Raw genomic sequence first — 27,547 nt, forward strand, 5'->3', positions numbered from 1 at the left:
ACAATGTAGATGCCACAAACACGGTGTTGTCAATGGCCTAGATCTGACCAATCACAAACGAGTCTATTGTGATTCTTTTACTTGATGGGGATGTTAAATCACATAATCATGTAAGGCTTATCACAAAGAATATTATAGTAGGTCAGTGTATGTTAAAAGGTGCATTTTGTTGTTGATGCGATGAACCTATTGCAACGCTCGTTTAAATACAATAACAAATCAATACACAAAATGAGCGATATAATTAAGATATTCGTCATGAAAGTAGTTCTGTGGTAAGTAATTAGTAAAACATATAACGTTTATAAGACAATACTAAAAAGAATTAATTACAATTGAAGTTTACGGACAATTTTCAAAATGGTTTTTATAAACGAAAGTCCAAAAAATGCTAATTGTACGGAATACGAAGGTAATATGTAGCAACAAAGATAGGATAATTATCTCTTTTTCGATTTTTTAAAGTAAAAAATATATTGATAATTCAATTGTGTTTAGATGTTATTCTCTATAAATGATATATCTTATTTATATCTTATATCGATATACAGGTATTTAATTCACAATTTTCTTAAATCATATATAATACATGCTTATTTTTACATGGAGCCAACACAATGACGCCATATAGACCGAAATGTAATAATGACGTAACTATGACGTCACAATTACCAGAAAGCGGGAATAATCGATGGTTAATTGTACTATCCCCACCTCATTTTGGTATCTCGAAATCGACGTTTTCATTTTCATTATTAAAATGAGAAAAATCTACTTGAAACATACACTTTCTATTTCTAGGCATCGAAAGAATCTTATCACAGAATAACGGCATGGCTTCGCCTTTTCCAGTTAGTACGTGGAAATTATCGCGCACGGATCCACCACCTCACGATCTTCCTGAAGGTAACGTAATATCTATCCCAGTTAATAAGCCTGATCTCGACTGGGGCTTACGCATGTCGATTTTTTGGAAAAAGATGAGGACCGAGATGTTTAAAATGTTCGATATGCAGGATGATAACGATGTAGTTCTATAGAATATACACGTTCAACTCTTGTGAGAATTCGGTCTGTAGGTTATTAATTAACCTTATTTTAAATTTTTTTCAGAATTGTGCATTTGTCCAACAACCTTCGCTGGTATCATACACTACGGTGTATTTTCACGCCGTGAAATTCTCACAAAAGGCACGCGATTTGGGCCTTTCAAGGGCAAGGTCGTCAACACTAGTGAGATAAAATCCTTTGATGATAACAGCTATATGTGGGAGGTATGTCTGAATTTATAATTATTGATTTATACAACAACACAAACACACAAGACAAATTAAACTGAGTTTATTACTTTGACATTATAAATTTTGGCATTTCTTAGGGGCTACTCTGTAAGTTATTTAGGATATAAAAATTACTTTAGTAATTAAAATATATCTGAATACCCCAAAGCACCAGGGGAATTCCCTTAGATGCGGGGTTGTTAATTATAAAAATATGTATGTCCGAATTGGGGGATAAAATTCAAATATGTTGAATTATAAGGCCAGCCAAGACTAAATAACCTTCAGAGTAGCCCAAAGTTGAAATAATGTAATGTAATGAAATAACTTGTATACCACATACAATATTACACTTATGAGAAAACAATCTTGTAAGTTGCTTGGACCAGATTGTCTTGCTAGCTAGCAAACAAAGATAGTGCGACGATAAAAAACAAGGTTCTTACAATTGGAATATATAATAAAACTTGAAATTAACTAAATGACAATCTTTACATACAACATATCATCCTCTGATATCTGAATTACAGCAGATCAACACCTTTAAAAATGACCATCTATATATAACGAGACAGATTATTATCAAAATAAAAGTAAATCAGATTATTTATATTCTACCTGACCAATATGTGAACAATCGGAAACGATTATAAGGAACTTATCAAAACAACATGTTGCAATTGAGATCATTCTAAGCATTATATACAGACTAACAATTACCGAGTAAATTTTTGTATTATCTTGTATTATACATTCGAGATATTCCCAGTAATGAATACACAATAGCAAAACCTATTGGAAACTTCACATGTAAAGTGAGTCTAGCCCGTTTCAGGTAACTACATGACAGACAAAAATGTGGGCGACCCAGTAGGTTATATGGCAAAATCTGATTAAGATACCTAAACAAAAGGCGAGCCTGAGGGAAACTCGACAGGCCAAATGGCGCGAAGCCCAGATAAATAGCAACAGTAAAGGCAAATCTGTGGGGAACCCAGCCGGTTAGATGGGCGGGGCCCAGATAATGTAACTACACTAAAGGCAAACCTGTGGGGAACCCAGCAGGTTAGATGGGCGGAGCCCAGATAAGGTAACTACACAAGGCAAACCTGTGGGGAACCCAGCAGGTTAGATGGGCGGGGCCCAGATAAGGTAACTACACTAAAGGCAAACCTGTGGGGAACCCAGCAGGTTAGATGGGCGGAGCCCAGATAAGGTAACTACACTAAAGGCAAACCTGTGGGGAACCCAGCAGGTTAGATGGGCGGGGCCCAGATAAGGTAACTACACTAAAGGCAAACCTGTGGGGAACCCAGCAGGTTAGATGGGCGGAGCCCAGATAAGGTAACTACACTAAAGGCAAACCTGTGGGGAACCCAACAGGTTAGATGGGCGGAGCCCAGATAAGGTAACTACACAGATAAGGTACAAAGGTAACCTGTGGGAGACCCCGCAGGTAGATGGGCGAAGCTCGATAAGGAAAAAAAAAAAAATTATACTAAAGGCAAACCTGTGGGGAACCCAGCAGGTTAGATGAGCGAAGCTCAGATAGGGTAACTACACAAGGCAAACCTGTAGGGAACCCAACAGGCTAGATAAGCTATGCCAGGAGAAGGTAACTATACTAAAGGCAAACCTGTGGGGAACCCAGCAGGTTAGATGGGTGAAACCCGATTCATGCAGGATTTAGATATCATGCGCAAGGTCTAAGAACATGCAAAAGACTTGACAAATTAGAAATGATTAAAACTAAATTATCATAACATATATATACCACCTAAAAATGAACATTGAACTTGGTGATAGCATGGGGTTGGAGGGTGGGTCGTCAAAAATAACCAGTGTACGTGAGTCCAGCTTCCTCATCCCAAGCAAAAACAAAGACTGTTCTTAGCGTCACCTAAACGCTTGACCATTGGTCACTCAAGTCACGTGATTACTATTAATAGAGCTGATAATTACTGGTCAATGATGTCATAGACTTAGCTTACTTATTATCCTATTTGGCGGTAAAATTTAAACAACAGTATTTATCTAAAACACCAAAACATGAAAATACACACATATTTCTACTAAACACTAATACAACAATGTACAAAAAACATACTAAGGTAATTAATAATTAACATTAAAACACAAAAAAAGACATAAGATGTAAAGTTGCATCCATGTTTAGAATTGTGTTTGTATAAACTTAAATTATATAAATTTAAATTTTATACAATAACACAAACACACAAGACAAATTAAACTGAGTTTATTACTTTGACATTATAAATTTTGGCATTTCTTAGGGGCTACTCTGTAAGTTATTTAGGATATAAAAATTACTTTAGTAATTAAAATATATCTGAATACCCCAAAGCACCAGGGGAATTCCCTTAGATGCGGGGTTGTTAATTATAAAAATATGTATGTCCGAATTGGGGGATAAAATTCAAATATGTTGAATTATAAGGCCAAATCGATTGAAATAAGACTAAGAATAAGATTAGTCTATTCAAGAGAGCCCCCAAAGAGGATATGCCAGGAATTCTGAAAATATATTTGAAATTTGAAAGTCTTCAATTAGATCATTTTATTTTGAGCTGCTTTAATAACATCTGAAGATGTTCTAATATATCTAGCATAACAATTGGATGACCATCGACCCAGAGTTTGTATCAAGTGATCAGGAATACCTGCTGCCGCTGCAGTGGTAGCAGCCCCAATGCGGAATGAGTGACCGCAATAATTAGAACTATCAACTCCTATGACTGCTAATACATGTCTGACGTATGCAATAAACTGATTGCGTGTTAACACCGAACCATTAGCCACGAACAATGGGGATTCAGAGGTAGCCCCTTGATTTCTCCTCATTTGTAAGTATTTGACCATAGCCGTCACCGGACAAACTACAGAAACATGATGTTTAAATATTGGAATATTAACACCTAATCTAAAAGGGTCAGTCTTTGAAGTTTTCAATAATACGTAAAAAGACAAAAGGTCTTCAGAAAAGCGGATGTCTTTTAAACACAAAACATTTTGCAAGCTTAATGAAGATGATCGAACTGTGAATTCACCACATCTCATGAATCCAAAAAAGGCCATTGTACATGCACATAATAACATAAGGTCCACACACGGGGAAAAAATACCCCTGTTAAAAACTTGACACATGCTTTTAAGAAGATCAAACTTGATTGGAAATCGTTTTTGTGCAGGTATTGTCCCTTGACTCTTCCTAATTCCACGTAAAATACAATTCAGTCTATCCGAATTAAGGAATGGGTTAGCTAAACCAGCTCTGAGATAATGAAATCGTATGCCTGCCAAGTAAAGTTTAATCGTATTGAATCGTAGATGTAGCCTGTGATGACAATACGACACAAAGTATATAAGAGTGTCTTCAGTCAGCGGTGGAAGCTGTCCAACGAATATAATGCCCCATAAGGCAGCAAAACGCAACAAATGGTGTATTGCTGTGAGGTAAGTCTGTGCTGTTTGGGGGCTGATTGACATGTCCCACAGTCTATCTACCTCCTCTCTCATAGTGTCATCAGGTGAGACGAATTCAGGCACGGAGTAGGAAGAGAATCTGCCTTTGGAGCCAGGCCACGGAACTTCACCATCTGAAAACGAGATATAGCATCTGCTATAGAGTTATGTTTCCCAGGAATATGTTCAGCATGTACCGTGAAATTACACAAAGCAGACTGTAAAGTTAGTTTACGCATAAGTTTCATGATAAGATTGACTTTTGATCTACCCCGATTAATAATCTCTACTGTTGACATGTTATCACAATGGAAAAGTATTCTGCGTCTTGACCACTCATGTCCCCATAGCACACATGCCATAACAATCGGGTATAATTCCAAGAAGGCCATAGATATTTTCTCTTTATTGTTTGCTAAGTCACTTGGAAATGTATCCTGAAACCACTTGTTCCCATACAATCCACCGAAAGCTTTGTCTGTGGCATCTGTAAAAAGATGCATGTCTGCCGCTAGAGTAATGTTGTCGTGTAGAAAGAAAGACACTCCGTTCCACCGTTCCACAAACACATGCCACATATCTATATCCAAACGACATTCTTTAGTCATCTTGACGTGGTGATGCAATTCACGAACTTTGGTAGACAAGCTAATAAGATACGAGACAAATGAACGTCCATGTGGAATAACACGACTAGCAAAATTTAGGTGCCCTAGTAAACTCAGCAGTTCTCTCTTAGTACAAGACGGTTTGCTTTTAAATTCACCTAAAAGTTCTCTAATACGGATAACTTTCTCCTCAGGTAACCTAGCTTGCATTAATTTGGAATCTAGCACAATTCCCAAATATTCTAAGGAAATAGTTGGACCTTCAGTTTTGTGCGTCGCAATTGGTATACCTAAATTTCTAAATACTTTTAAAAGTCTATCCATGGTCTTTTGAGCCGGGAAACTAGGGGCATCAATAGTGAGGAAATCGTCCAGTAAATGCAAGATGTTGGTGATGTTGTAGCGATATTGCGCGATCCAACATACTGCTATAGATAACTGGTCAAATATCTTCGGACTTGATCTACTGCCGAACACTAGTCTGGTGTAGAAATAATAGTTTCCATTCCATTTGATTCCATGAAAAGGCCAGAGCGAAGGGTGAATAGGTATGAGCTTAAAAGCGTCGGAAATATCTGTTTTGCACAACAAGCTACCAGCTCCCAAATTTTTAATAATTCTAACGGCATGGTCGATAGTAACATATTGTAGAGAAAATTCTTCTTTGTTAATCAGTTCATTTAAACTAGGATTATCTGGATCATCATGAGGTGCCGAAAGGTCGACAATTAATCGTTTCTTTTGCGAATATTTGCCAGTTGCTACACCAATAGGATTAATCCGATACGAATCAAAAGGAATGTTAGGAAATGGGCCAGCGAGAAATCCTTTGTTGACTTCTTTCGAAACTAATTCTGTAACAACGTCTGGTTGAGATCTGGCGGAAAGCAAGTTCTTGCATTCTATAGAATTTGCTGGGAGAGTTGAAATGCCTGTGTGAAAACCTTCGCGAAGGCCTGAAATCAGGTTATGTACGAACGCACGATCTGGGTATTTTTCAAGTTCTAATTCAAGTCTATCAACGTTTATAGCAGTAGAAACTGTCAGCTGCCCCCCTACACATTCCCGCGTTTGTTCTGTTGACGGGGGGCCGAATCGTTTTTTGTCTGTTGTAGATTGACATTACACATGTTCCTAGGATGATCTCTCTGACATATCAGGCATATATGCATATTCTTGCAATTCACACCGAAGCAACCTTTGTCATTAAAGTTATTACAAATTTCTTTTCCCTGATGGTATTTCTTTGTACGTCCTTGCCTATCAGTAGATGACCGTTGTCCTTGTTGAGTTAGGTTGACATTCCCTGTGGTCACTTTAGGACAAAATCCTGCTCTGTGGCTTGTGCTATTACAGAGGTTGCAACTTACAGCTTTCATATTAGCGAAAATGTTGCAGAATAATGCGTTGTTCCTCACAGACCAGTCTACTCTCACATTCTGATACATTAAATGTGCTGCTGCCTTAGCACTGAATTGTTTGTGGTATTCATAAAACCCAGAACCACCATATCTGGACGCCATATCGATGATGTCCCTCTCATATAAATCTAACTCTGCGCGTCTGCCGGGGAAAGCCTGACACATAATGTGTTTGTAAATTCCAAAAGCTTGGATGAATTCCCCTAAGTTAAGCGACCTATTTAACCTAGGGTCTGGTTTGTTATCTTGCGATCCCTGAACGTTACTGCCCGTAAAATACGGTATTAACAAGGCTGCGAGGTTCACGTCTTTCCCCTCTACAATGTTTTTTCGTAAGTTGGGGGAAATAACTTCCACAAACGGAAGCGATTCTGCCGCGAAACCATATTGTGTCCTGACATAATGTCCTGAACGAATATCATTGTTATTACCGATAATTTCAGAACGACACAAACCTGCGTTTTCATCTTGAATCGCTGAAATAGCCGATTGTAGGTTGAATCTAGGCGAGTCGTTATCGCTAGCCATGGCGCTGTTGGGCGAAACTATTCCGGACTCGCGAGCTGTTTGATTGACGCTTCCTGCCGCCGCTGCTACCGAAGATGGCTGTCGTCTTTCTAAACTGTCCATGCGCTGTTGGATCGCTGTTATCTCCGTCCTCATAGATCCCAAAGAATCGGAAATCCGGAGCGATAAAGTGTCAGCTAAGTTAGATATAGCTGCAAGGACGCCATCTTGGTGACCGTCGTTGTTTTCTCGCGCCGGAGAGTTCCACATCCGCCCACTGATTTCTGTTGTGTTCGTCACGGATGACTGATTTTCTTCGACAGACGAACTTTCCACTTGGCTGTTAGGCCTAACCGTATTTTCTTTCAACATGGCAATTAATTGCGATTTCTTCACTGTGCCAGATACATTAACACCCAGCTTACTCAGCTCATCCCGTAATTTCTTGTTCGTCCAATTCTCGGGCAAGTTTAAGTCGTAAGGTCTAGCACGATTGGGCTGGCTAACACGTCTCGGACCCATGCTGTCTTCGTAAATGAATTAGTCCTCAAAATTGTTCTTGTACATAGTACCACATTTAGTAAGAGCCGAAATTAAAATCCAGAGTGTGTGAATAATTAGCACGCATAGTTGAAAATTGTTCTCAATCCAAAGTTAATAAACTGGCAAGCATCTACGAAGTCCGTGAGGGATGATGTCTGTCAAAAGTTTAAATTTCACCGTATTGCATTCTTCCGTACAGGTCAGACGTAGTTAAGTAAAACTTCCAAAAGTTCGATTAGTGATTGTAACGTTTGAGGAAGTATAAATGGAAACGAATATCGTCAAAAATAACCAGTGTACGTGAGTCCAGCTTCCTCATCCCAAGCAAAAACAAAGACTGTTCTTAGCGTCACCTAAACGCTTGACCATTGGTCACTCAAGTCACGTGATTACTATTAATAGAGCTGATAATTACTGGTCAATGATGTCATAGACTTAGCTTACTTATTATCCTATTTGGCGGTAAAATTTAAACAACAGTATTTATCTAAAACACCAAAACATGAAAATACACACATATTTCTACTAAACACTAATACAACAATGTACAAAAAACATACTAAGGTAATTAATAATTAACATTAAAACACAAAAAAAGACATAAGATGTAAAGTTGCATCCATGTTTAGAATTGTGTTTGTGATAAACTTAAAATATATATAATTATTAAATATAATGCTTCTGTTTGCTTTTATTTATAGATTTTTAAAGGCGGGAAGCTAAGTCACTTTATCGACGGTCGCGGCGGCAACAGGAAAAACGTCAACTGCGCTCGACATACGGGGGAACAGAATGTCATTACAGGAAAACGACAGCATATATTACGAGGTGTACAAAGACATACCGATAGGATCGGAACTGTTGGTTTGGTACAGCGATGTGTACGTTCAGTATTCTTTTTATGGGCATACCAGTGACGATTAAATGAGTCCATCGAAGTCCAAAACGCAACAAAAGGGGAGAAAGAGGGTAAGTTGATGCCTTTTGGAAAATGTTTAGTTCGGTCAAATGGTTAAAGATGCTCCACTGCGGACAAATTGGTTTTTTTTTCCTATCAAAAAACAGGAGCAGACGACTTAGTATTTTTCTCCAGTTGCAAAGGTTACTTACTTTGCACAATCACCACCATTGACAAATTTGAGTTTCTAATTTTACTCCAAGATAAAAATGATAAAAATGATTAATTTCATCACGTGAAAATTTAATTGTCGTTTAGTATTGTTTGTGTTAATTAAACATATATATACACATATCAACACCGATTATTGTTCAAATGATGAGTGTATGCTCTGTCAGCGGTGGAGGATCTTAAAAAATAATTGTAAAATGTTAATATTTCATACATATACATATATCATACTTTTATGGGCTGATATTAGACGAATAGCATATATCTTCAAATTATTTTGATGTTATCATCGAACGAATGTGTTTCAGTGCGCATAATAGCACAAGCGAAAAACAATTATAATTATAGAATGGCAAAATGTTCTTAAAGTTCATGCATTTCTATCAAACACGGTCGATACTGGTTATTTGCTTCCTAAATCATGCTACTGATAATCCTCTGAAGCCTTGTAGTCTTTTTAAATGAGATTAAAGAATCATTCATAAAAAACCTCTTTTCCGATATATAAACACATCGCCATAATAATATCTATATTCCAGAACAAGTTGATAAAATATTATCCTAAAACTTTAAAGGACTTCTTTCACGAATAATGGAAATTTGCCCACGAACCAATTTTATTAAAACTAAATGTTACATGTAGCAACATTAAAGCAAACCTTGAAATACGCTTAAAAAATTCAAAAGGTCCCAGGGGCCTGTGCTGTGGCCAAATTAATGTTGTCCAGTAGAGGTGTATGACAGGGTTCCCTTTTTGATCCAAAAAATTATCAAAATAATGTTTTATGTCATAAAACTGTATTATTTTCTGAAGAGTATAAATAATTACATATAATGATCACAAATATGTAGACAAAATGGGACAAATAAAATTTTGGCTAAATTTTTAAAGATCGAAAATATCGAAATTTGGGAAATTATTTTCGGCCATGTCAATTATTAACAATGGTGATTCACCAACTTCCAGTTTGAGTGTACCAAAAATATTTTCTAAAAAGTTATCTCATTACCTGAAGTAAATATTGTGAAAATTTCAGAAAAATTGTGGACCGGTAAATTTGTCGTTTAAAAGGTCTTAATGAGGCAAGGTCTATTTTTAGCAGTATTACACCGTGGTGTTGCACCACGGCCCTTTTCAATCATAAAATTGAGAAAACAAAGAAACTAATTTCTTAATCTTATTTAATACTCATTAGTTACATTAAATTTAAATCAATATATGATTTTATAACCTATATATTGTAGAATAATCAAAATATTGAATCACAATAACAAAGTATTTCGGAATATTTAGGGCATTATCATTCACTTTTCAAGCTAGATGATGATTGCAACTGCATTCTCAGAAATATTATTTTTATTTACAGCTGAAATGCATATAAAGTAAAATAATAACAAAATCTAGAAAAAAATGGGTGGGAGTAGATTATTATGTAAGAGAATTAAGTTTTTACCAATTTTCACACATCCCGTATATTAGTGCATATATGTATAATGTTGTTGTTTTTCAAAATATTGTGCTTTCAAAGTGTTGGCAATGGCATCAAATCACACCATTACAAGTTTTTGTTTAAAAAAACAAAGACAAATTGATATATGATTTTTTTTTCGTTCAAAAATGTATTAATTTTACTATATAAGTATTTCTTAGCAGTTTAATATTTAGATTGTTCAGAACATTTGTGTTCAATCAACTGAAGTTTGATTTCGAGGTTTTTTTTTTTAATTTTCTTTAGAATTTTCATGAATTCCATAAAAGTTAACTAAGAATTTTTTTTTCAGTTAAAAAAATAACAGCATCTTTTATGGTTAATGAAACAGTCAAAAGTTTTTGAGGTCCACAGTTTTATTTTTCATAATTAGCTTTGTGTATCGTAAACACATCATACTATCAATCAAAATGGCATAAGGTTTATCATTTCAGGTAAAAAAATGATTTTATAAGAAATTTGGTTATCACAACATGAATTATACATGTCAGGGGGATCCAAATAAATAAATTTATACGTGACACAAAGCTAAGTAACATAAAGTATATGCAATACACTGCATTTAAATGATTTCCAGTTTGATCAGACACTCTCAATTCCTGTTTGACTGTTTCTCCATTATCTCTGTATGATTAATACCATATCCGCCAATTAAGATGTTTAGAGATGTTTAGAGATGTTTTTGTCCATACGGATTACTTTACAATTACTTATAAAACTCATATAATTCTAAACTCAAAGTCAGTTTATATAGTATTGAATAAAACGGTTTCATCGCCACACACTCTTTACCACGGGGATATACACCATGTTCATGTACTGTGATCGAAGCCTTTCTTTTGTGTCTATTACTCAGTAAAGCTGTTTAATTTTCTAATTATATAATAATACTAACATGGAATTCAAATATGATTATTGACAATAAAGATAAATCAAGTTTTGATGATCTACTTACAGGTAATGTCTATTTTCATTATTAAAACTGCTACATTCAGTTAGTTATTTTGCAAGATTAAAGAAGTATTTGCCATTAATGTATCTAAATCTGAAATGATACATCAATGAGTTTCCCGAAAAAAAATAAACTTAAAATCTAAAACGATATGTTAAAGTGATGAGATTTACATTTTTTAGCATGAATCAACATAAATGTTAATCAGAAGTGTTAGACCTGCAAATAATTGAACTACTGTAGGTTTGTAACATGACCCGTGTAACCTGGTAACTCTTCCCTCTCAAACCACACAGTTACAGAATCCCATTTTAATCACTCTCTTCACTGTAAATATGCTCTATAATTACAAAATAAATCATTAGAACAGGACATATTAATGAAGCTACTTTAAATGCAAAACAGCTTATTGTGGTCATAAAACACCCAAATGTTTTGTAATTTTGATTATGTAAAACTTAATTTTTCTACAAAGTATCACTAAATAAATCAATTTGAAATCATATCAAGCGTTACAGATGAGTATTGGATTATACATTAATGTTGACACCGTTAGATTCGTGATAAATGATCCAAAATAAGCATATTCTTAACATTATGTAACGTTACCAAAAATAGACCATGCTATATTATAACCTTTAAACGACAAATTTACCGGTCCACAATTTTTCTGAAATTTTCATAATATTTACTTCAGGTAATGAGCCAACTTTTTAGTAAATATTTTTTGTGCACTCAAACTGGAAGTGGGTGAATCACGATTGTTAATAATTGACATGGCCGAAAATAACACCCAAAATTTCGATATTTTCTGTTTTTAAAATGTAGCCAAAATTTTATTTGTCCCATTTTGCCTACATATTTGTGATCATTATATGTAATTATTTATACTCTTCAGAAAATAATACAGTTTTATGACATAAAACATTGTAGTAGCTATGGTTTCAAGGAAGACACCAATGCTGTTGTCGGGTTCACTTCATTTATTCATTAAAATAATACCCTCTTCAGTGTGAAGAGGGTTTCACCGGACCGTCGTCCGACGAGCTCAAACCACTCGTTTTATAAATTATGTATTGGGCTAATTTCCTATGAGTCTGCAATCAGTTCATCTACTAGAGATCGATGTTGCCTCTTGGTCATCCAAACCCCAAGTGACCAATACCCCAGATAGACTACCCAACATTCACTCGACGTAGACAATAGACTAATACCATATAAGGACACAAATATGATTGACATACACATTACGTCACATTCACATAACTCATCGCTCTCACTTACACGTGCCTTTTCCGCGCGCGCGCCAACGATCTTGTCGCATTGCGTATCCGCAACCCGCGACTATCGCTACACGGACCATACGCGAACGCGCACTAAAATATAACGTATACAAAATAAAAGTAGTAAAATAACACTACTACATTCTCCCCTCCTTAGATGGAAGCTGTCCCCATCTATATGTCAAGGACAAACTATAAACAAAATAAATGAAATTACAATACGATAAAAGAATATACAACAAAAATCTTAATTTCAGCCACAAAATTCATCCCGTACTCCCCCGCTCATAAAGAAGATGCCCTCATCTTCCGCAAGGGTTTCCAAAATAACATTACAACATGGTTACAAGTATCCAATGACAAAAGAAAAAAAAAACTAAGTGCTTAAAATTTTTAGCATTGCCTGTTGAGCAGCCGAAGGCATATCCCGAAAGGACGCTGAAGATACCATGTCCACCAGAAATAAAGCCTTCATTTTCCAGTCCGGCACCGTTTCAACAGGTTGCTGTGAACATACAAACTCGCCAGAGGTCATCCAATTAGGCGGTCGTCTGTTCCTTGTCGATCTCCTTGGCACTAGAATCTCCGGTTCAGGCAAATTAACATTTCCCTGTACTGCATCAGCAGCTGCATTCTCCGGTTCAGATTCCGACGTTTCCACATCAACGAAACCAGTGCGAGGTCCAGGAATATGTACCGTGTCATTGCTCGACCGGATACTATCCTGCGTGGGTGGCCGCTGAACATCGGAATTAATATCCATGCCCACAACATCCTCATCGGAACTGTCGCTACTATCGTTCCCGGACAGTGGTTCGACGAGTTCCGCCACAGATTCCTTTCGAAGTGGTTCACGTTCCAGCCTCGACCTCCTTATACGTGGAACTGGTCGAGGTGGAAGTTCAGGAAGTGGTTCCTTATCTATTTCCACAGGTATCGCTCCAATGGGAAGTAGATGGTTCCGATGGAGGGTTTTTGATTTCCCCTTCCCGTCTTCCCTCTGTATTGTGTATACAGGAATGTCTCCATTGGGCTGACTCTTTACGATGTACACGTCAGGTTCCCATCGATCCGCTAGCTTATGTCGTCCCTCAAAGGCCAGTACTTTGACAAGAACTCGGTCTCCCGGTTCCAAAACGGCTTCCCTACTACGAAGATCGTAGTCTGCCTTCTGTCGACTCTGCGATTCCCGAGCCTTCTTACTTGCCAAGCTAAACGAATGAGACATCCTGTTCCTTAAATTCTTAATATAATCCGGTAAAGAACGTGAAGTAGGTTCCTCAACAAATCCACACAAAAGATCAACTGGTAAACGCGGTTGTCGTCCGAACATTAGATGGAATGGCGAATATCCAGTAGTCTTGTGCCTTGTGCAGTTATAAGCTAACGTTAGAGATCCTACGTAGCTTTTCCAATCCTTTTTTTGATGAGGCTCCAGTGTGCCCAACATGTCAATAAGGGTCCGATTAAATCGCTCACACATCCCATTCCCACTAGGGTGGTATGGCGTCGTCCTTGATTTGGCGATGTGTAGTGTGTCACATAAGCTCTCGATTACCTTCCCCTCAAAGTTAGCGCCTTGGTCGGAATGTAACCTCCGTGGAATTCCGTAATGCTCAATAAATCCTTGAAGCGCCTCAGCAGTCGCTTTAGCAGACTGGCTACGGGTAGGTATCGCTTTAGCGTACCGCGTGAAGTGATCAGTAATTACCAACACATCCTGGAACCCGCCTTTGGAAACTTCCAATTTCAAGAAATCCATACACACCAAGTCCATGGGCTGGGTGGTGACAATGCTTACCAACGGTGCCTTGACATCAATCTTAGACTTCCTGAAGAGACATCTTTGACATTCCTTTAGCCACTTCTCCACGTCTTTGGTCATGCCAGGCCAAAAAAATCTATCCCGCAGCAATGATAACGTTCTATCGCGTCCTGGGTGGCCCGTATCATTATGTAACGACGTCAACACTTGCTCGCGCATGGAAGCCGGCAGTACAAGTTGGTCTACTTCGCCCTCTTCATCAGACATGTGTCTATACAGCACACCACGTTTCAATTTCCAGCTATCCCAGCATCTCTTAAGGGTGGCGCTCTCTGGAATAGCGGATAACCTCTTTCGTGACGGCTTCAGGTTCTGCCTTATGACTGGCAACCATTCCCCAATGACATCATCATCTGCCTGTAACTTTCTCCATTCACGTGCTGTCATCGTGCGGAAACCATGTTCGTCTTCAACTTCAAATGTATCCAATGCCTCTGCTGACAAACTCAAACATTCTACCAGGGATCCACTACAGGTAACTACTCCCTTACACACTGCTTGCACAGACTCTGCCGAAATGCTACATCCCGGAAGTCGTGACAAAGCATCCGCATCGGCATTGTTCCTTCCTGGTCGATACTTTATCTCGAAGTTGTATGCTGATAAAGCGGACAGCCATCTATGCCCCGCCGCATCAAGCTTAGCCTTAGATAGGACGTAGGTCAAAGGGTTGTTGTCCGTTAAAACTGTAAATTTCTGTCCATATAAATGATCATGAAACTTCTCCGTAATAGCCCATTTCAACGCCAAGAACTCCAATTTATGAGCTGGGTAATTCCTTTCCGATTTACCTAATCCTCGGCTGGCGTAGCAAATAGGTCTCAAATGTCCATCCTGCTCTTGATAAAGAACAGCTCCTAGTCCCTGGGTACTCGCATCCGTGTGCAGCTCAAACGGCCGGCTGTAATTAGCATAACCAAGGACAGGTGGGTTGCACAGTGCATCCTTCAGACTCTGAAATGCAGTAGCCTGTTCAGACGTCCACATCCATTTAACGGTACCCACATCGGACTTCACTCTACCCTTTGCCTTCTTATCTCTTGTTTGTGGCAATAAGTTGGTTAAAGGCCGCGCAATCTTTGCAAAATCCTTTACGAACTTTCTGTAATATCCCGCGAACCCTAAAAACTGACGTAATTCCTCAGGATTAGTTGGTGTCGGCCAATCTCGTACCTTCTCAATCTTCTTTGGGTCAGCCTCAATTCCATCAGGTGTAACAATATGTCCCACGTAGGCAACTCTGTTCATGAAGAACTGACATTTCTTAGATGCAAGTTTCAATCCGTTGTCTCGTAATCTCTGAAAAACCTTTCCTAACCTCTCCAAATGCTCATCATAGGTCCTTGAGAAGATAATTAAATCATCAAGATATATCAAACAAATGGCAAGGTGTAGGTCTCCCATACATCGTTCCATTAAGCGCTGAAACGTCGCAGGAGCATTTGTAAGTCCAAATGGCATCCTTGTAAACTCGTAAAATCCTAATGGGCCAACAGAAAACGCAGTACGCTCCTTGTGTTCATCCTCAAGCTCGATCTGATGATAACCCGATTTTAAATCCAACACGGTAAAGTAATGCGATCCAGCTAAACAATCCAGAATATCCTCCACTCGTGGTAAAGCATATGAATCCCGTATGGTTCTCTGATTCAACTGACGGAAATCTACACACATTCTCAATGATCCGTCTTTCTTTCTTACCAAAACAACGTTCGAAGACCAAGGACTGTGTGATGGCTTAATGACTCCTGCAGATAGCAATTGTTGAAGATGAGTCTTGACTTCATCGTACATAGAAGGCGGTATCCTCCTGTGACGTTGTTTAAAAGCAACTGCATCCGTCAAATCGATTCGATGTTTCACGAGACCAGTACATCCAAGATCAGTGTCCCCATGTGAGAATATATCCTCGTAGTCCTTAATGAGTTTCTTTCCAATACGCAATTCATCTTCGGTAACAGCTGAATTTGAAAAGTCTATCTTGTCCATAAACGACTGAAGTATTCCCATCTCGTCATCAGATTTAGGCAACTCTTGTACAACCACCGGCTGTATTTCACACAAAACGGCCTTAGGAGGAATTACAAATGTCCTTGTGGTTAAATTTGAAAGCTGGATATCTAGCGGTTGTGTGTTATCACAATCGTAGGAGAATACAGTAGGCGTAACGTCTATATCCTTCGACAGTTTAGAACGTTCCGTAGGCTGAATGATAGCGCAAGTAGTCGGATAAGCACTTCGCTGATCTATGTATCCCTTTAGAGTAACCGTAGAATTGGGCTTCAAAATACAATCCATGTTTCCTGCATTCTTAACAAGACCAATGCTGTTACGATTCCTCGCTAAATCCCGGTCCCTCAACGTCATACAACGAAACGCTAAAAACCATGGCGTATCCAACCCCTTCTGTAGATACTTCGGTCCTTTCTTCCTTCGACAATCTCCTAATAATACATCCAAAACATTTGTCCCGAACAAAACTGGTACCTTCGAGTTATAATTGCTGTTAGGAACAACCAACAATAAACAGCTCTGCTCAGCTGATCCAGGTAATCCTTCAAACTTGACATTCGTCTCAATCAATCCCGAATACGGCAACTGTTGTCCATCTGCACACTCAATAGCAAGTAGTTCACCAACAGACTGAAATTCCAGATGACTCAAATGGCTTTCATAAAATCGTTGACTCACCGTAGACACCGTCGCGCCTGTATCCAGTAAAGCTCTGGTTCCAGTGCCATCTACTGTGACATCTACCTCATTAGCATTGCCAATCATCCGTGCACCAGTAGTCCTCTTCCGTCCGTCCGGACCTTGTATTCGGAAATCTATGAGCGGTCCGTCTTCATAGACTCCTTCCCTTTTACCGAACTCCGCGAGTGATCCAATATTACTCGGCATCGCGCTCTAATATGCCCCGGCTGCCTGCATCTCCAGCAGATAACATCAGGTTTCTTTCCTAATGACTCATCATCCCCATCAGACTTACCCTGAGATGGCCTAGAATGGTAAACAGATCCTTTTCCATAATTGTTTGAATTCCCTCTATTCCGGTTACGATGATCTCGGCTGTTCTTCCAAGATACCGCGCCTCCGTCAGACATCTGTTTCTCTAACCTCTGAATAGCTGCAGACAACTGGTTTACCATAGATTTCAAGTCATCCTTCTCATCCTTCGTCTCTCCTTCAACCACAGAATGAACAGTAGCTGTCGCCATCGCAGATTTACCACCATCTCTTGACCTCTCCATAGACCTGACTGCAATGCACAATTCCTCAAAGTCAGAAATAGAATCATGTTTGTGGCCGGTTATGTCTCTCAACTCCTGTCTCAATCCTGACCAGAACTTGTTGTGTAACCTCTTATTACGCTCTGCGGGTCCTATAGCAGCATCAGCCCTCAGCAACAAGTCCTCAAGCCTACAAGCCCACTCTGTCACGGTCTCTTTAGGTTGTTGATGCGCTGCATAGAAGTTCTCCAGCAAAGTCTCCTGATCATCAACAATACCATACAAGCTTCTCAATTTGGCGATCAGCTGGGCTGGCGTCGCATGAGCTCCAAGTCTCATAGCTACCTTAGCTGCAGTTCCCTTCAACGACCTCCGAATCGACTGTCCAATGATATCCTGAGACTTACCCGTATCGATGAGACATTGTACCTCATACTTCCATAAATCAAACGAAGCCTCGCCTTTCCCATCATCTCCGGAGAATATAGGTATCTTATAGAACCTCGTGTCCAAAGTAGAAGAGCTAGTACTTTGAGTATTACTTACCCCATGACCACGTAACGATGGGTCCGCAGTATCCACTCCTCCAGTATTGCTGAGAAAATCCATCATCTGACTCCTCAAAGTAAGTAAACTTTCACCCTTGGGCCTAGCACCAAGCTGAGAAAATAACTTCGTCGCCTCCGCAACAGGATCGCTATCCCCGGGTGGAGGTATCGCTTCCGCCTGAGCGAGTTTCTCTTTTGAATCCGACATAACAAAGCAAGGGTTACAACATAAACAAAATAATAAAATGCTAAAGCAAACAAACACCAGTATCATCTACGTGTCCTTACCAAACACGGAACAAGTATTCTACTCTTGTCCTCATAGATGTAAACACTTACTGAATATATCCAGCCAAGTCAGCAACATCCAAAGCAACTAAAAAAAAAACATATATACACGATCGCGCGCAGTCAATATATATGCAACACGCGTACGAGACCGAAGCGTCAATCCAAAATAGCAAAAATAGCACCTAACGCACACTCATATACTCAACATAAATGCAGAAAGATTCACTCCGTACATATAACATAGAACACACCAACATTGACCCAGTAAGTTCCCACAAAAGAAAAAAAAAAAAAAAAAATTATAAATTCCACTGAAAAAAAAACAACAACAAACTATCCTACATGCTAACTCCTAAGTGTAAAAAAAAAATAAACTAGCGAAAAGCGGCAGAGAAAAAAACAAGTACACCTATGGCACAAATGGTCCGAAAAGATTAAAATAAAAAAACTAAGTTTAGAAGCAAACAATCCTAACAAATGTTAAAGTAAAAAAAAAAATGCGGCAAAAAGAAAAAAAAACAAATATCAGAGACGAGTGATTTTTAGCAAAGTACACAGCGACAACCAAAATATAAATGTACCAACAAAACAAAAGTATCTAAACTTCAATGCAAAAAAAAATAATTAATTCGCTCGCAAACAAAACCAAGTAATTGTAGCAAACAAAAATCTAAATTAAATAAGTATCCAATAAACTCGTGTAACAGCAAAAAAAAAATAATCAATTACTCCATACTAATATACTATCGTGAAAATAAACAAGATTCTGAAAGCAAGTATTTTTTTATATCTAAAAAAAATGTCAAAAAGTTACCGGAACTAATATGCCACAAGTACAGAATAACCGGAAGTACATAAACAGGAAGTTCACAACCGGAAATACAAATTTAGAAAATACACATCTTATGACAACGAACGAAAATAATAAAAATACTGAATCGGTAGTTGAAATCAAGTAAATATTCACAAATTTTAGAACAACGTTATCAAGAGAAAAAAAAAAAACTTTTGTGAAATACAGAATGTCAATTTACACTTTTTAACTGAAGATCACAGAAGAAGCACAAGATTTATAGCAAGATATATGAAAAGTCAGTGGTACACAAATGTCATTTACCGTGTACGGTCTCCTCCGGATATTCCTTCGTCCAGTTCTTATCCATTCACTTTCAGCTTAGAATTCACTATAGATACGCACATATAGGAAAGGTGCCGTACACGCGCACTCGCTGGTCAAGGTCATCTGTAGGTCGTTCAAACGTAGACGCGTGTCTTTCCGATACACAAACATACACAATGGAAATCCATTCATTCATTCACCAGGTGAATCGTCGATAGGTATACACAGGTGACTTTACCTGTCGGGCCTTCAAGGTCGCTATTCTACTTGGTAGGAATCACAACGTATCCCGTCATGCGTGTCGACTGGCAGTACACAAAGGTCATCAATCCAACGATACATGGGCGCCAATGTAGTAGTCCCTACATGGGCGCCAATGTAGTAGCTATGGTTTCAAGGAAGACACCAATGCTGTTGTCGGGTTCACTTCATTTATTCATTAAAATAATACCCTCTTCAGTGTGAAGAGGGTTTCACCGGACCGTCGTCCGACGAGCTCAAACCACTCGTTTTATAAATTATGTATTGGGCTAATTTCCTATGAGTCTGCAATCAGTTCATCTACTAGAGATCGATGTTGCCTCTTGGTCATCCAAACCCCAAGTGACCAATACCCCAGATAAACTACCCAACATTCACTCGACGTAGACAATAGACTAATACCATATAAGGACACAAATATGATTGACATACACATTACGTCACATTCACATAACTCATCGCTCTCACTTACACGTGCCTTTTCCGCGCGCGCGCCAACGATCTTGTCGCATTGCGTATCCGCAACCCGCGACTATCGCTACACGGACCATACGCGAACGCGCACTAAAATATAACGTATACAAAATAAAAGTAGTAAAATAACACTACTACACATCTTTTGTAATACACATGCCTCTAAATTTCAAGTACATCTGCATTTAAGCACAGTGTCTTTCCCCGCAGCATCTATAAATATTTTACGTTTACGACGCTTGCAGTAAGTTTAATACCACATAGAAAACAAAACCAGGTTAGGATAAAAATCGGATTTTCTGACAATAATCCCTACTCTAGCACTCCCAAACATGTCAACTAGCTACAGTCTTTACGGCATTCAAGTTTCCAAAGAATTGCCATGCATCACGGTAACAGTACTAAGCCTGCTGACATGCTTGCTATGAGGATATTGACATATTAGGGTAAATTGTCTCAGATAGTATGGGGACTTGTCCCTGTTGAGACAACCATCGCAAGAATACTCAAGAAAAAAACAACTTTTATCCGCAGTATTTTAAAATTTTTGGAGCACGGATGCGTTAGTTTTAAGGACATTTTATAGCTATTTTGACAAGCACGTGGTACTAAATTTACTCTATAAAGACATTTAAATGGTATATAGCAACAAGGATGGCGACATGCAGTAATGATCATGTTAGAGGCATGTCACGTGCCTAGTGGAGGTTAATAAAGTCTTTTGGCTGGCTGTATTATATGCACAGTGCTGTAAATCAGAGGATCCTGTTGCCGTATTGTTACACCAATTACTCCACATAGCGCCATGTCGGCCTACTGCACGCCGGTACCGTCTTAATATCTCACCACTAATCCTCATTTTACCGCACCCATTATACGCACATTCCAAACGCTTGGGAGATTCAGATCTCCGTCATGATAGTGTTTGTTTTACGATCATCCCCTTCCCATAAATCCCTTTTCTGATTTAGTACCCCCAACACTCAATCTCCCTCCAATTAGAGACGTTGGAAGTTCCTTAATGAATAGATTTGTTTGCTGGTCGCGTTTATGATGAAGAACGTAAGCGTGCTTAGCAAAGGCTTATCTCCACATAAACAGGAATTACTGTCCGCGTTTCCGTGATGTTTGAAGGAAAAGAACACACACCGGTGATAAAACAAAAAATATCAGATTTAACTCTCCCTATTACAGGCGGGCCTTAAAACTAACTACAAACCCCAATTCCCAACGGAACGTCCAGTTTTTATCCCTGGTAAGAAGTTGACTTTTGTGCCTGTGTTTTCTTGGCTAGATCTAAAATGGCTTTGTCACGACTTCGGAATCCATTAAAGATTCGGGCAATAAAATGCTGCTGTCTTTGACAATGACAGTCATATATTCTCCTTTATGCATCGTTGCCATGTTGGCCTGAACGTTTTGTTTCCCCTCTTTTGTCACAAGTAGTTATTATATTGATGAAATGATGTTGAAAATCATTGGCATTGAGATTAGAACGCTAGAAACGGAATGTTATAAATACAAATGATGCTTGCGCTATTTATTCCGACAAAAACCCCAACTGATTACATTTTCATTTGTTAAACATGTATTTTTTTATTATTGATGAAATGATAATGAAAACCATTGACTGTAAATGTTATGCTTTTTGAAAAGAAGAAAAACTGATCTAATTTAATTTCTTATGAAAGAGGCTTAAAAGTATCTGTAAATATTTTAACAACAATAACACTATACATGTGTATATTTCTAATCACGTAATCTACTGAATATCTAGCTTTCCAACTCACTTCATCATCGTACGAACAATGAGTTTGAGAACTCCATAATTTAATGAAACAATACCAAGTTCAATAATTTTATACCCACATTTTATACTGTAAGCAATTGTTTTTTCGTGTGCGATGAATTTTCGCGTATTTCCAAGGGAAAATTAAACCGCGAAAATAGATCACCACCAAACTGATTGAAACACAATTAAATAATTAGTGTCAAAATAATGAAATAAGTTTGATTATAGTGTCCATTTAAAAATATAATATAAAAAAGTGACGTTATGATAAAAGAAATGTTTTCAAAATATTATTGAATGTAACATTTATTTTTGTGATATCATTCTTATGAACATTATATTTCACATCAAAGTGTTCCGTCAGAAACTTGATCAGAATTGAAATCGAACTCAAGTTTTCACTTTTGGTTTGTCTATTTCAGCTGCAGAAGGGTATCAATGTGAACGCTGTGGAAAAGTATTTGCATATAAGTACTACAGAGACAAGCATTTGAAGTATACAAAATGTGTGTGGACCAGGGCAACCGGAAATATCCCTGTCATCTGTGTACAAGGTAGGTGACCGGAACTCATAATATCCTTGCCATCATTAACAAAAAAAAAAAAAAAAAAAAAAAAAATAACAGGAAATGAGCATGGGTCCTCCACATAATAGTTTAATAGTGTTCTATGCTGTGTCAATTGTATGTAAGTTGCAATATTAATGTTATATAGATCAATTATAGACCATTGTATCGGTTCATATGGTGTTATATCGCCCTTGGTCATTATTTTAAATTATACATAGGCGATAGAACACTTTATGAACCGAAACAAAAGTTCTTAGTTTTTATATTAGATATGTCGTTTCTTTAACAAATGTCAAAAACAATCTCTTATAAGGATTAATTATTGAAAAAACATTGGTCGAAGCCACCTTGAAGATGACAGCGTTTGGGCAGTAAAGTTCGCAAAGGATTTTCTAAATATGGAAACATCGAGTCAATATGCTATATTGTATAAGGTAATGAACATAGTTATTTTACCGTGTATCCTGTATTTGCATATTACAGAGTTAGGTGCCCTTGCGGATAGGTATTCATTGTGACGTCATGTGTTTGCGAGCGCAAAAAATCGACGTGAATTGCACCTGCGAGCGCAACGTCATACTTTTTGGTGAAATCGACGTGAATTGCACCTGCGAGCGCAACGTCATATTTTTCGGTGAAATCGACGTGAATTGCACCTGCGAGCGCAACGTCATACTTTTCGGTGAAATCGACGTGAATATTGCGCCCACAAAATAATAATGTCACAATGGATACATACCCACAAGGGAAATAACTCTGTATGTTAAGACGGAATAAGTTAATAAGTTCTCATACATTTTGAGAGCAAGTTCAGATAAGAACAAATGTCCTATGTTTTGCACAAATGATACACAACTAGGTATGCAATAGTTTACATTATTTACCTGTCATGTAGATTTTGAAGTAAATACTAACAAAAATGATTAAAATAACATTAAGGATGTACACCTCTGAGAAGTCAAAATTTTCTTGTATTAAACTTTTTTTCTCATATAGATTTTTGGAGTTCATACCATGAAAGAAAATGGAAGAAAAACATATGTCCGTGTGCTCGTTTTTGAGCTATTGTCACTCAAAGATACCATAATGACAAAATAGTGGATTTTATTGGAATTTAGTCGTTTTGACCACATGCACTAGAATTTAAAGCCATAATTCTCTAATGAGGTGTTTGATATGTATGGATGTTTGTAAAATTTATTTTCAAGAAGTCTTCATTAAAAATATACCAGTTATGCTTAATAACAGTATTTTTTTTTCTCAAAATAAAAACATATGCTACCCCTACCCCTTAATTTTGAGCTCCAAAATGAACCATTTTCAGCCATTTTTGTCAAATTTAACCCTTTATAGAAAAAGTTCTGGTATTAAACTTTTGTCAATAGTTTGCATATCAATAGGGAAAGGGTTGTTCTTTCTAAATCAGGCAGAAAAATGGGGGTTCCGTGTGCTTACTTTTTTGCCCCATTTAAATATTTGTTATTTTTCAATATTTTTGACTAAAAAATAAAAGTGCTCAAATTACCATTAAATGTAGAAATAAAGTGACAAAAGTGTATCATTTCACACATTAATGTTCAATGTTTTAATTAACATGAACCCAGTGAAGATTTACAGCAAAAAATTAACTCGATACAGCTGAAAATGCTGACGAGGTGATGATTTAAGTAAAAACAATTTAAGTAAGGAATGGGAAAACGGTAGCCAAAAAAGACACAATTTCAAAATGGCCGACAAATGGGCCATTTCTTAAAATCGCTGTGTAATAAAATCTACTAAAAATAGAACTGTATTTTTTTTGACAAAATTTGCTATAGATCACATGCTACAGATATTGATAAATCGTATTTGAAAATCTCATAACGTTTTTTATCTATGTCGAAACGAGACTTCAACGGGACTGAAACCACAGAAGAATACATTCTTAAGATAATGTTCTTTCTTACAAATACTTACAACCAACATTCATCACGTAGGCTTACGTGAAGTATATATTTGTATTCTGCAGGTCGTTTGAGAAGAGAGACCGGCTCCGGATCCACATATTACACGTTCATGAAAAACATCGACCTCACAAATGTAGTGTTTGTGGCAAAAGTTTCAGTCAAAGTTCTAGTCTTAATAAACACATGAGGGTAAGTTCTGAAATATATAATTATTTGGTGATATTTTTACTATTAAAATGTAAAATACTGACAATATTTAGTTATAGAAAGATTTTCAAATTACCCGCATTATTTGAATAAATTACTTACTGTCGTTTAAGCTTAACTTGAATTTTAAAGCACAGAGGATATGAACTGGTGCACTATAACATAACTTAAAGTTTTCTTATGTGTTTTAGTTTTAACGAATTTTTAAAAATTTCAATAACCAAAAGTTTTTCTTCAAAATGCAATATTGAAATTATTAGTAGACATAAACGGGAAAAAATACCCTAAATGTTTTTTTTTTTTTTTTTTTTTTTTTTTTTTTTTTACATTTTCCCTGATTTTGTGAAACATTGTTTAAACATTTGAGTAAGTTGCTATCAATCCATATCCATTCTGATGTTTCGTAGAAAGAATAAACATTCGTGTAGCTAAATCTCATCTTTCTTTAATTCTCTCATTGATTGCATCATATTATATTCACTTATTTGGGTTGACAGGTCCATAGTGGAGAGCGTCCATACAAATGTGTGTATTGCAGCAAATCTTTTACCGCCAGTAGCATTCTGAGGACACACATACGGCAACACTCCGGGGAAAGACCGTTCAAGGTAAATCTGCAATATATGATAGATGATATCTCAGAATCAACACAGGGGTCTGAGAATTAGTTACATATTATATAATCATGGACCCACCAGAGTGCCCTAAGACCATTTAAGACGTTTTAGAGTTGTAGATTAAAAAAACGATAAAAATTATATTCTACATTGTACTATATACAAGAAGGGTGGAAAGCCTTAGACTCCAAATTCTCAGATCCCTGTGAGAATCACAAGTGACGAAGAAAGATATCTTATAATACGTGCCCGTTTCGGGCCTTGCACTTACGATCTATAGCAGCCAAATGCCTAGCCAAATATATCTCACAGCTTACACCATTGCACTACATTCATGTCCTCAAAACAGACGTTTATGAGAATTACTTCCCTTCGTTTTAACCCGTCAGTAATTCGTCAATTTTGACGAAGTGAAACGAATAGATGCCAAAAGAATCAAGAAAGGGGAGTAACTCTGATAGATCGGAATAGCAAAGGGCCGTTTGGATGGAGAGTCTGCCTTTAAACGCCGTGCTACATTTATAGTTTACCGAATCAGTGATAATCACCACAAAATTGACATTTAATGAACAGTTCATATAATATTTCAAATCATTTTTAGTTTTCCATTTGATAAAATTTTCGTCATAACACCTCCTTTTGACAGATTTACAGTTATTTTTATCACTTTTTATAGTATATGTCTTTTGTCGTATTTTTCAGTGTAAATTTTGCGGGAAAGCTTTTGCGTCACATGCAGCACATGACAGTCACGTGAGACGGACGCACGTGAAGGAGAAGGCGAACTCGTGCAAGCTTTGTAACTTAGAATTCAACAGTCCATACGAACTTAAAATACACACCAAATCGAAACACGGTAAGTAAATATAGATCAAAACATCATTTTAAGATTAAGAATTAACTACAATTTAAGATTATTTCATTCAAATCAATAAATAAAATACAAAAGCTATAGCAATATGAATTCCAATTAAAATATTTAATTAATGTATATAAAGCATGTTTAAAAAAAAACCCAACTATTATTGAGGGCATTCTTACTTTGATTACTACCAATCTACTAGAACGAATATACGTACCCGGCCTACTATACCTTTCGGCCGACACCATTTTCTGTCAAAAAAGTCTTTTGAGCTACAATATTGCAGCTACCAATCTACGAATTTATGTGACAAGTAATGTACATATTTTTAATTCTATACAGTAAACGTTTTTGATAACACTTAAATATAGATTACATTACGATATTATTTTTTCTCATTTACAGATAATATATTACCTAGCCTTTGGGTTGCACAGGATGCACATCTTCCAGTCGCGGGGTCAACTCTTCATCAGCTACAAGCTTAAGATACAAACGCTATATACTATAGACTGTACCAATGAGTTGAATCAAGTTCCTGGGTACTTAATGCACAGTCAAAGGTTACAGTTCAAATGTCAGATTACTTTGACTGTCTTGATTCTTACCGGCTACAAGCCTAAGATACAAAAACTGTATAATATCGAATGTTTCTATGAGTTGCAACTCTGTTCTATGGGTACCTAAAACACAGACAATTCAAATTCAATTTATTTTATTCCGTCAAAGGTCATACGTCAGGATACTTCGACTGTCATTTAATGTTCCGTAAATGCATATTACAGATTTATCTTCCCTTGCGGGTAGGCATTGATTATGACGTCATGTGTTTACGAGCGTAACATTATACGTTTCGGAGCAAACAACGTAAATTGGGCTCACAAAATAATGACCGTAACAGTCGATACCTACCCGCAAGGAAAATAACTCTGTAATATGCAAATACAGAATATATAACAACTGAGGTGTCAAAGTCTGCCTAAAACATTTTCTTTGACTTCAGGAATCAGGTTTTCGTCAGCTGCAAGTAACAACACATTGTCTACTTACGCATTCTCTTAGTTTCATAATTGCACAACCTTTTCTTGGTGTTTCTCAAAACATCCCCT

The 27,547-nt window shown here is 37.3% G+C and overlaps 1 protein-coding gene and 1 pseudogene across 1 annotated transcript; one reads left to right on the forward strand and one right to left on the reverse strand.

Annotated features, from left to right (window-relative positions):
- The window catches only part of LOC138331073 (PR domain zinc finger protein 14-like), a 47,587-nt pseudogene extending 20,287 nt beyond the window's left edge, over positions 1-27,300 (forward strand).
- On the reverse strand, positions 3,522-8,472 carry LOC138331007 (uncharacterized). The gene is made up of 2 exons (XM_069278467.1): positions 7,248-8,472; positions 3,522-4,897 (listed from the first exon to the last, which is right to left on the reverse strand). The coding sequence occupies exons 1-2, from the start codon at positions 7,819-7,821 to the stop codon at positions 3,849-3,851; spliced, it is 1,623 nt and encodes a 540-aa protein (XP_069134568.1). The 5' UTR covers positions 7,822-8,472; the 3' UTR covers positions 3,522-3,848.
- Positions 27,301-27,547: the final 247 nt, after the last annotated feature.

The sequence above is a fragment of the Argopecten irradians genome, chromosome 9 (assembly GCF_041381155.1).
Source record: "Argopecten irradians isolate NY chromosome 9, Ai_NY, whole genome shotgun sequence".
Taxonomy (NCBI): Eukaryota; Metazoa; Mollusca; class Bivalvia; order Pectinida; family Pectinidae; genus Argopecten; species Argopecten irradians.

Bases quoted from the DNA above. Each gene is read 5' to 3' on its own strand.
- LOC138331007 (XM_069278467.1), bottom strand. From the start codon at position 7,821: ATGGGTCCGAGACGTGTTAGCCAGCCCAATCGTGCTAGACCTTACGAC. The intron at 4,898-7,247 runs GTTTGTGTCGTT...TCTCGTTTTCAG, and splicing joins GATTCAAGATGAAAACGCAG to ATGGTGAAGTTCCGTGGCCT.